Genomic DNA, 11,409 nt, shown 5'->3' on the forward strand with positions numbered 1-11,409 from the left:
CCCCTGGGTAGAGTACTGTGGCATCACAGCTCGCTTACAGAGACCTCTAACTCCTGGGACCTCTAACTCCTGGGCTCAAGCGAGTCTCCTGCCTCAGCCTCCCAAGTAGCTGGGATCACAGGCACCCACCACAGTGCCTGGCTATTTTTTCGTTGCAGCTACTATTGTTGTTTTGGCGGCCTGGGCTGGATTTGAACCCGCCACCTTAGGTGTATGTGGCTGGTGCCTTAGCCACTTGAGCCACAGGCGCTGAGCCGGTCCTTTTGTTTTTCCATGCAAAATATTCTCTGAACGGTTCAAATGCCCTGCATGTATTTCTACAATTTTCTTAGCCAGGCAATTCCTGTAATGAGAAGTAAATATCTCATCTTATTTGGCAAGATCCAAGTCAAAGCTGCCTCCTCTTCTGTTTCTTGCTCATTATACATTTTGCTTCTTTGAACATGTGTAAGCTCTTTCTCTGGGCTCTAATATTTGCTGCTCTGTTTATAAATGTAAAAACTATGTCATTTCCTTGAGTGACTGCATTACCCTATAACTATCTAAAAATAATTTCAAACATGGAAATGGTTTAGAAACCAGAGGCAGTAATACTGAACCCATTGATAGGAGAGTAGGAGGCAGAATAGAGAAGGAAGGCTTTATTTCTTATTTCTAAATACATCTACACTCACTGATGTAAGAGTGAGAACTACTTCCTATTCTACTAAGGACTTGCTGAAGTGACCAAGAACTTTATATATCAGCTTTCTCTCTTTACCATGGAGATAAAAATATGTGCCTTAGCCTTTTGCAGATAATGTAAAAGGTAATTAGTGTTGTGAACCAGTTTGAGCTCTTTGGTAGAAGGATGCCATGTACATAGAAAGATAGAAAACTGAATGTTTAGATGAGTAATTACAGGGAGCTATATATTTCTCAAAGGCAGGGTCAAACCTCTTTGAACATCAGGTTGCGGAGTTTTCTTTACTCTTGACTTACTTAAAAGCCTGAAATTCCATACCATACCATTGCTGGCATAATACATGCACATGAAATATAACAAGTCCCTCTTTGGTCAAAAACAGAATATGTACATAGTTTCTATGATTAGCTAATCGGGGCCTGGTTTGGTGGCTCAGCCGGTAATCCTAGCACTCTGGAAGGCTGAGGTGGGTGGATCTTTTGAGCTCAGGAGTTCCATACCATCTTGAACTTGTCTCTATTAAAATAGAAAAACTGGCTGGGCATTGTGGTGGGCACCTGTTGTCATTTCCCTGAGTGACTGAATTACCCTGTAACTATCTAAAAATAATTTCAAACATGGAAATGATTTAGAAACCAGAGGCAGTAATACTGAACCCATTGAAAGGAGAGTAGGAGGCAGAATAGTGAAGGAAGGCTTTCTTATTTCTAAATACATCTACACTCACTGATGTAAGAGTAAGAACTACTTCCTATTCTACTAAGGACTTGCTGAAGTGAAGTGGACCTGTTGTCAGCTACTTGGGAGGCTGAGGCAAGAGGATCTCTTGAGCCCAAGAATTTGAGGTTGCTGTGAGCTATGATGCCATAGCACTCTACCAAGAGCAACAAAGTGAGACTCTGCCTCAAAAAAAAAAAAACCAACAACAACCCCCTCCCAAATTAAGATTAGTTAATTGGAAAGAAAAGTACCCTACAATTTTAAATTGGTTGCATATATAGATATTCTTAAAAATCATCAGCACTGAAATTGGGAGAATCTATGGGTGCCAAGAGAAGAAGAATAGGGTTGACAAAGGACAGCATGAATGGGAAGTTTCAAAGGTGAGACTGAAAGAGGAAATGACTCAGCCACGTTTAGGGAGAGAGTTCCAATTAGATGAGTTGTAGGTGATAATGTGGTTTGGGAGAACTCATTACCTATAGAGGACAAGATTCTAGAAGCTCACTGCAGTGTTCTCAGGAGTCATGGACACAAAGCAAAACATCAATAATACATGAAACATTCTCTCAAGAAAGGAGAATATCTTAGTGTCCTTTACTTTTATTTTTGGGACAAGAGTCTTCCTCTGTTGCCTGGGCTAGAGTGCCACACTCAAAGCAACCTCAAACTCTTCTTGGGCTCAAGAAATCCTCCTGCCTCAGACTTCTAAGCAGCTAGGACACCGGGCATAAGCTGCCATGCCCAGCTAATTTTTTAATTTTTAGTAGAGAAAGGGTCTCACTCTTACTTAGGCTGATCTTAAACTCCTGAGCTCAAGTGATCCTCTTACCTCTGCCTCCTAGAGTGCTAGGATTACAGGCATGAGCCATCCTGCCTGGCTGATGTCCTTTACTTTTTAAAGTTGTCAGTTTAGGTCATGGAATCTTAAAAGACAGCTGGCATAATGACAGCAAAACTAATGAAAATTACTGAAGTGAAGGCAAAATATTCATATTAGTCTAGTCATCAAACATTTATTGGAGGTCTGCCCTTTCTCCAACACTAAAGAAAAGAGGCATGAGCCCTGCCCCTCTCTATAAAGCTCCAATCCTGCATATAAATGACTCTATGGTCTAGGAAGAACATAGCCAAGGACTACATTGTTGACATTTATAAAACCAACATAAAATGGTTGAATGTGTCTTCACATTTAACTCAAATTCTTGAAATAGGGAGCACACTGTAAGATAAGGTAATTTTAAGACAGAAGATCTGAACAAGATATTCAGGAAGCCAGGGTGGCTGGTGCTATGTAATTTTCTTAAAACTAGACTAGCAACTCTGTGGGGGCAGAGATGATACCTGTTCAGTTCATTGTGGATCGCCAGGGACTAAGTAGCCAGTCAAGAAATTTAAAAAATGAATGAAGCAAAAATGTACTGAGTACTTGTTATGTGCAAGTCTTGCTTTCACAATACGTAGTATGAGTGTTACCAACACACAGATGATTTAACTACTGTGTACTAAGTATTAAAGAGATAACCGAGAGATGCTCCTAGAACAGAATGCAGTGCCTAAGTAATTCAGGTATTTGGAAGGCTTCTTGGAAAGTAATTCCTGAGCTGAGCTTTGTTGTAAGAAGGGAAGGAAAGACAACGGAGCACAGCATGTATTAAATTATTATGGAATCAAACAGGAAAACAGTGCAGTTTGGCTAGAGAGAAGAATGGGATAGGAGATTAGATGATAGGGTGCGGTGGGGTGGGGAACCTGCAGCCTTAAGGCCACATGAGGCCTTCTAGGTCCTTAAGTGTGGCCTTGTGACTGAATTCAAATTTTATAGAACAAATCCTTTTTTTGAGACAGAGTCTCACTTTGTCACCCTCAGTAGAGTGCTGTAGTGTCACAGCTCACAGCAACCTCTAACTCTTGGGCTTAAGCTAATCTCTTGCCTCAGCCTCCCGAGTAGCTGGAACTACAGGTGCCTGCCACAATATCTGGCTGTTTTTTTGTTGCAGTTGTCATTGTTGTTTAGCAGACCCAGGCCAGGTTCTAACCCACAAGCCCCGGGATATGCAGCCAGCACCCTAACCACTGAGGTCTGCCCTTAATAAAATCCTTTAATAAAACCTTTTTATTAAAAGGGGTACAGCAGATAAAGATGAAGCTTTTCTTGACTCCTTTGGTGCTTGGAAAAGAACAATTTTGAAATCAGAAGCCCGCAGGTTCCCCACCCTTTAATAAGGTAAGTAATAATAAGCAGCAGTTTTGTTTTTCTTTTGTAGATAGGTGAGGAGGAAAAAAAGGATTGTAAATCCTGACTCTCCTTGAGCTTGAAGTACCAGAGGTAAAGATAAGTAGGCATATTCCTCCTTTTTTTTTTTTTATGACACAGGTTTTTGCTCTGTCACCCAGGCTAGTGTGCAGTAGCTCCATCATAGCTTACTGTAGCCTCAAACTCCTGGGTGTGGGCAAACCTCCTACTTAGCCTCTGGAGTAGCTAGGGCTACTCTGTGCACTTCTCTGCCTAGCTAAATTTTAATATTTTTTGTAAAGACAGGTTTTGTGCTGACAGTGCCCAGGCTAATCTTGAACTCCTGGCCTCAAGCAATACTCCTGCCTCAGCTTCCCAAAGTACGGGATTGCAGGTCTGAGTCACTGCATCAGGCTGTTCCTTTTGGGTTTTTTAGCAGTTTTTTTTTGGGGGGGGGGCCAGAGCTGGGTTTAACCCACCACCTCTGGTATATGGGGCTGGCACCTTAGTCCTTTGAGCCACAGGCACCGCCCTGTTCCTTTTGTTTTGATGCTATATCATTATGCAGTCCCACCACAACCTCTCACAAATGTTTCCTATTGCTCCCCAAAAGGAATAAGATGAATAAATATTTGTATGTTGGTCACTGTAAAATGGAAAAATAGTACTTTAATAATATGAGAAAAAGTTCTTAGTAGTAATGTGACTAAGACCTCATTCCATATGTAAATAAGACATGGCAGGATGAGTAACAAGTCCAATTTGAGACCAGGCTTGGTGGCTCACACCTGCAATCCTACCATTCTGGGAGGCTGAGGTGGGAGGATTGCCTGAGCTCCTCAGGAGTTGGATGGACAGCAGCCTGAGCAAGAGCCAGACCCATTTCTAAAAATAGTCCGGTATTATGGCCAGCACCTGTAGTCCCAGCTACTTGGGGGCTGAGGCAAGAGAATCATTTGAGCAGAAGAGTTCGAGGTTGTTGTGAACTATGACGTCATGGCATTCTACCAAGGGGGACAAAGTGAGACTCTATCTCAAACAAACAAAAAAACAAGTCCAATCTGTTTTCCACTAAATTATAGTAACAGTAAAGCAGACCTGATAAAGATGTACTACTTTACCTCTTTGAATTATGTACTGAGAGGTTGGTAGTTACTATTGTATAGTGAAAATTTTATTAGCTTCTGCAGTAGAGAAGAAAAAAAATTTTTTTTAGACAGAGTCTCATTTTGTTGCCATCAGCAGAGCGCTGTGACATCATAGTTCACAGCAACCTCAAACTCTTGGGCTCAAGTGATTCTCTTTCCTCAGCCTCCCAAGGGGCTGAGACTACAGGGGCCTGCCACAATGCCAGTCTATTTTTAGAGATGAGCTCTTGCTCTGGCTCATGGTATTGAATCTATGAGCTCAGGCAATACACCTACATTGGCCTCCCAGAGAGCTGGGATTATAGGCGTGAGCCACCGTGCCTGGCCTAGAAAAATACTTTTTTTTTTTTTTTTTTGCAGTTTTTGGCCAGGGCTGGGTATGAACCCACCACTTTTGCTGGATATGGGGCTGGAGCCCTATTCCTTTGAGCAACAGGCGCCACCTGAAAAAAACTTTTAATGCAACAAATTTTATATGCAATTTTCCTGTATAGCCAGGAAAATTTTCTTATTATGTTGTTAAATATCATTTTTGTCCTGTTTTTCAACCAAATGCTTACTAGCTATATTAATTTTTAGAAACTTACTAGTGCATTAGGATATTTTCTGGAAAACTAAGCACATAAAAATACCCACTCTGTTACTTAAAAGATTACCCCTCAACGCGGAGCGGTGCGTGGTGGCTCAGACCTGTAATCCCAGCACTCGGGGAGGCCCAGGAGGGTGGATTGCTTGAGCGCAGGCATTGGAGACCAGCCTGAGCAAGAGCAAATAGAAAAAATTAGCTGGGTGGGTGCCTGCGGTCCTAGCTACTTGGGAGGCTGAAGCAAGAGAATCGCTTGATCGCAGGAGTTTGAGGTTGATGTGAGCTATGATGCCACAACCCTCTACCTAGGGTGACAGAGTGAGATACTATTTCTCTCTCTCTTTCTATGCATATATATATATATGTATTAGAAAAAAGTTTAAAATGTATCTGTTGTTAAACATTTAAAAAGGATAAAAAATTACCCCTGTCTAGTAATATATATTTTATTCACTCAAATGACCCAGGAAAACATCTTCAGCCGTTCATCTGGGATTTTAAATTGTAGCCAAAATGCTTTTATTTTCTATTTCAATCAAAATATTCTGCCATAACGACAATATCTGTGAGCTCATTCACGCCTGTAACGTCAAATTGTTAGTGTAGTCAGTCTCCTTCAAAGTCAACCTTCTTCCTTTTGCCCACAATCGTCCAGACCTAAAGGATTTCGCTACCTTCTTTTTTCCCAAGAAAAAAACGAAAGCAATCATCCCCGCACCTCTCCCAACCCTCCCAAACACTACCCACCTCAGAATAAGAAAGAAGAGGGGAGGCAAAGTGGAACAAGTTACAACCCGGGACCTGGCGCACAGAAATGGGACCAAAGCCTGGGCTCGACAGAGTAATGAGACAGCACGTCCGAAGGATCTGGGCTATCCGCCAAACCAGAACGTCTCTCAAATCCCAGGAAGTGACTGGTTGTAAGAAACCAGAGAGCGAGGGACAGGCAAAGAGAAAGAGGGCCGACCCTTTGGGACTGCCTGAAACACGCCAAGAATGCAAAAGAAACGTCAGGAATTCGGGACGGGTTGCGGCCAACCAGCGCGACGGGCGAGAGCAATAACCCAGCTCCGAAATCAGGCCCAAGAGTGGGAAACAGCGCCGGCGGCTGCCTGAGCGAAGGAAACTCAAAGCCAAGTATCAAGGGCCGACTCACTCCCCAAAGTCAGAGTCCAAGCCCCAAAGTCCAGTATCCGCCGCCAGACGCCCTGACCCGGTCCGAGGGTGGGCCTAGAGGCGGAGTCCGAATCCACCCCCGCCCTCTAACCGCGACCCTGACTGCGTTCTCAGTGCGCCTGCGTAGGGTGAGGCCGGACTCTATTTGGCTATTAAGCAGGCGGCGACAGAGGCGTTCTCTACCCGGCATGCTGTGCGCCAGTGACGGCCCCTACGTCTATCCCCGTCCCAACCCTGCCCCCGCTCCCCCTCCCGCCGGGGCCCCCCCTCCCCTAAAGTGAGTGAGTGAGCCGGGCAGATGGAGGAGGGACTGTAATGGCGGCGGCCGGCAGCTCCCTGCTCTGACCCACGGCAGGCACACAGCAACGACCCCCTCCCCGCCCCTCTCCTGGCCGGCCTCCGCCCCGTCGCCAGCTCGAGGCCGCCCTCTCCGGCCCTTCCCCCGGCTGTCGGCGTCTAGCCCTGCGCCCCGGCCGGGGCCACACACACAATGGACGAGCTTGCCGGAGGCGGCGGTGGCGGCCCGGGGATGGCGGCCCCTCCTCGGCAGCCGCAGGGACCTGGGGGGAACCTAAGCCTTTCGCCAGGGGGCAATGGGGGGACGGGCGGCGGGGGTCCTCCGGCCTCCGAGGGAGCGGGTCCCGCGGCAGGCCCCGAGCTGTCCCGGCCGCAGCAGTACACTATCCCAGGGATACTGCACTACATCCAGCACGAGTGGGCTCGGTTCGAGATGGAGCGGGCGCACTGGGAGGTGGAGCGGGCCGAACTGCAGGTACCTCGCTGGGGTTGGTGTGCGGGACGGCTGCGGCGCCGGGGTTCCCGGCCGGGGGGTGGGGCTAGGACTCCCCTCAGCTGGAGCCCGCGCCTTGGGAGACCGAGTGGAGCCTACCTGTGCTGCTCCGGGGTGATGGTCCTGGCAGCGGCGTTTTCTGGAGTCCCCCTCCCCCTTTCCTGCAGAATCTTGCTCCCCAGCCCTCACTGGGTACGCGGTGCGGGCTTCCTCGGGGCAGCCATTTTGGCTTTTAGCATGGCGTCTGCGGGGGCTCCTCCGGAGGCGGCCTTCCCGGGCCTCCGGGGCTTGGGGCCGAGCACCTCTCTCTGGGAGAGTCCGGTTTGGCGCTGTTGGACACAGAGTTTGCTTTTGTTCGGTCGTCTTTAGATGAAGAACCAGAGGAGAGGGACTGGGTGGGCATCTTACCACCATTTCCCGGACCACCCCCCTTTAAACTTGGCCTTTCTGCCCCCTTCCCCTCTATTTGGTACGCACTTGCCCCTTGACAGCCACGCTGGTTCCCTGGGCTGCTACCAAGCGCAGTGGCTGCAGGTGGCCTGTGAAGTTTTCATTTCTCACCGTCAACTTTTGAGTACCTTCCTACCTGAGATGCTGCCCTTACTCGCTTGGATTCTGTAGTTATTCCTTAGTGACTCATCAACGCTTTCAACTTTGAAATTTTCTTATTAGAGTACCCTTCGCTAGACCTCTTCCTACACTCCACAAGTCCCCTTGTTTTCTTAGAAAAGGCCAAACGAGATCCTATGTGCCGTGTTTATGAAACGATTGAGAAAAGATTGAATATTAGTTTGAAGTAAAACGTAGTTGTCTCATGTCACTAACTCATGCAGGAGAAGCAAAGTTAAATGTCCTCCTTCATAGTTGAACCTGATTCATTCCTCGTAATGTGAACGTTTGGTACCTCACCTCACTTTTTTGAAAGACGTTGATAATTTATGCTCCTGTCTTGGATTTCCAATTTGCTGCATCTTTTTGAAAAGATTATTAAGGTTATTTAACTTTTTGGTGTATGTGTTTATTTTTAAATCTCTTTCCAGGGCAAATTTAGGCTTAGCAGAAAAAAGCATGCATCTAAATAGCGTTGCACCTGTTCTTCAGACTGTTGTTAGATATTTAGGTTGTAAGCAGTTTTGTTCGCTGTCATAGATGTCATATGCCTAGGGTGAATAGTTAGGAAAATACAGTGTCGAAAAAAGGAAGCCTGGATTATTGTAGAGAGAGTGTCCTCAAACATGAGTCTCTTTGGTTTGATTTTGAGCTAGTAAACTGTTACTTAACTGCTTAAAGTGGATGAAGTTCAACTTCTAAAAAGTAAAACTAAAGTATTTTGAAACTATAAAGTCTCAAAAATTATAACACCTGTTAACTCCGCGTTTTAGAATTGTGCTTGGATATACTCTTGACTTTAAAAAAAACTTGAAAAGCTTAAGTTAAAATTGTTTTATTTCTTTGAACTTGTATACAGTTTGCTTTAAACTACTTGAGATTATAGAGTTATGTTGGTATACAGTTTTATACCACACTATACTGCAAACTTAATTTTCTGTGAGAGTGAAGTTAGTAAAGCGTTTATTTTTAAAAAATTGCATTGACAAATGCATTAAAAAGCCTGGGCTTAGTAAATAATACTTCACCAGCCCCTGTTAAAGGTTTTTGACCTTTGTACTGTGGTATGCAAATTTGAGTTTTAACCCTTTTTCAAGTTGGCAATTGTATTTGTCACTCATAAGCGTCACTAATGTAAGTAGCTGAGAATGTGTTAACGTGTATCTAAATTAATAAAACCTGTACATTAATGTAGCCTGTATTGTTTGCCCGTGTTGTCTGCTCTAGCCTTTGCTTTCCCTTCCAGTTCTCTCCTTAACAGGAACAGAAGAATCTTTTAAGGAAGATTCCACTTGAGTCCTTGCTTCCTTTCAGTTGATCTGCTATTGGCACAGTAGTTCTGATACAGCCATTCTAAGTTTTTTGTTGTTTGTTTTGAAGAAGTCCTACAGTGTTTCTGGATTTTTAATTTTTTGCAGGGATTTTCATTATTTCATGCTGATTCTTTTGTAATAAAATGTTCACGAATGTGTTTTTGTTTTTTTGTGCTATACGTTTTTCTTATAAAAAGGGTTTCAGGTTTGCATCAGGAATATTGAATTTGCTTAGGTACCTTCAGACTTTAGTAAGATTATGAGATATGTCTTTTAAAATATGTGTGTTGAATAAAATTATGGGAGAGTTTCAGTAAGGCATCAATGGATTTAATTAAACGGATTTTTAAGAAAGATAACGTAGAAATAAGCCGAGTTACTTAATATATATAGCCCTGGTTACGCTGTTCATCTACACAGGTTTTTAAAATGTTCATTATTGAAATTATGTATACTGGACTTTGAGGTAAAAATTTTAATATGGAATTGTTTTTCTCTGGCTTTGGGAAAGATACTAAATGGAACCTTTTGCAGTGTGATTCTATTCTGTGAAGAAAAATAGAAGACTTTTAAAGTAAAGACTTGTCCTAGAAACTTGGAACTAAGCTAAAGGATCTTGTCTTAAAGCTCCTTTATTTCTATGGTAAAGGAATCATTATTCCTTTACCTTGGACTCAGGTAAAGCATTGTTAGTAAGGCTTTAGGTTAATGGATTCTGAACAGGAGTGCCTGTCAGAATCACTTGTGGAACTTTAAAAATTGTATAGGCTTGTTATCCTTCAGATATCTGGATTGATTTTGTTCTAGGGCTTGAATAAAATGGACTGTGGTAATTCATGTTATATGAAGTTATACAGGTAGTCCCTGGGTTACGAACGAGATAGGTTCTGTAGGCTTGTTCTTAAGTTGAATTTGTATGTAAGTTTGAAAGGTACATTCACCTATTACCTGTAACAGCCTCCATTCATAAGTGGGAATTGTATGTAAGTAAAATGTTTGTAATTTGGGGACTGCCTATAATGCCATTTAATCAGCATTGTAACCTTATAAGATAGGTATTCCTCCTCTTTTACATATGAGACTAATTTAGATAGGTTAAATAATGTTCCCAAGGTTACCCAGCTATAGAGTATTACAGCTGAGATTTGAACACAGGTCTGTCTGATTCCAAAGCCTGTGTGTTGTCTTATTGCCGCTCTTAAAACACCATGTTACATTGTCACCTTAGCATTTTTTTATTGGTACAGAATCTGACATAGTGCTTTGTCTAGCATCATGTGGTACATACCACTTGAATACATTTCAGTGAAGCTTTATGGAGCCTTCATGGTGTGCCAGGCCTACTGTATGTATATTGCAAAAATATCATTATATTTTTCTTTATAATTGTTGGTACATAACTTATGGTGTATTTAAAATGCTTGTCTGTCAAGTATAAGAATATGACATAGTTAATAAATACACAGGAAATGTAGTTCAGGAGCTTATATTCTAAAATCAGTGATAGTCTAGAAAAAGTAAAAATTTTGATTTGTGTTTGTGCACTCTGGTATACACACTGGTCATAACATGACAGATGTTGCTGCCTAATGTTCCTTAAGTTTATAGGAGTTATTTAGTTTAGGCATCACTTTGGTTTTTCATTTTTGAAGGGAGAAAACTTTGTTTCCCTTGTACTTTCTTTCTTCTTTTTCTTTTCTTTTTTTTTTTTTTAGAGACACAGTCTCACTTTGTTGCCCTTGGTAGAGTTGACATGGCGTTGCAAATCCCAGCAACCTCCAGCTTTTGGGCATAGGTGATTCTCTTGCCTCAGCCTCCTGAGTAGCTGGGACTACAGGCGCCCACCATAATGCCCACCCATTTTTGTTGTCAAGTTTGAACCCACCACCCTCAGTGTATGGGGCCGGTGCCCTACTCACTGAGCCACAGGTGCTGCCCTTCCTTGTACTTTCTATTGTCAAGTTTTTCAAAGGCTGGTCTAGAATAGTGATTTGCAAATCCTGTGCCTTTTCTTTTTTTTTTTTGAGACAGAGCCTCAAGCTGTCCCCCTGGGTAGAGTGCCGTGGAATTACAGCTCACAGCAACCTCCAACTCCTGGGCTCAAGCGAGTCTCCTGCCTCCGCCTCCCAAGTAGCTGGGACCACAG

At 43.5% G+C, this 11,409-nt stretch overlaps 2 protein-coding genes across 5 annotated transcripts in view; one reads left to right on the forward strand and one right to left on the reverse strand.

Annotated features, from left to right (window-relative positions):
- The window catches only part of AP4S1 (adaptor related protein complex 4 sigma 1 subunit), a 56,679-nt gene extending 47,937 nt beyond the window's left edge, over nucleotides 1–8,742 (reverse strand). Inside the window, exon 1 of the mRNA XM_003791989.2 lies at nucleotides 7,441–8,742. The gene's annotated coding sequence lies outside the window, so the exon portion shown is untranslated. The remainder of the gene's footprint in view (nucleotides 1–7,440) is intronic.
- STRN3 (striatin 3) overlaps nucleotides 6,826–11,409 on the forward strand; it is a 114,000-nt gene continuing 109,416 nt past the window's right edge. For all 4 annotated transcript variants that reach the window (XM_023514400.1, XM_023514402.1, XM_023514401.1 and 1 more), the window contains exon 1: nucleotides 6,826–7,323. In XM_023514400.1, the coding sequence (XP_023370168.1) occupies nucleotides 7,042–7,323 (282 nt within the window). In that variant the 5' untranslated portion in view covers nucleotides 6,826–7,041. The remainder of the gene's footprint in view (nucleotides 7,324–11,409) is intronic.

This window comes from Otolemur garnettii, unplaced genomic scaffold, assembly GCF_000181295.1.
Source record: "Otolemur garnettii isolate 467f Iridium unplaced genomic scaffold, OtoGar3 scaffold00052, whole genome shotgun sequence".
Classification (NCBI taxonomy): domain Eukaryota; kingdom Metazoa; phylum Chordata; class Mammalia; order Primates; family Galagidae; genus Otolemur; species Otolemur garnettii.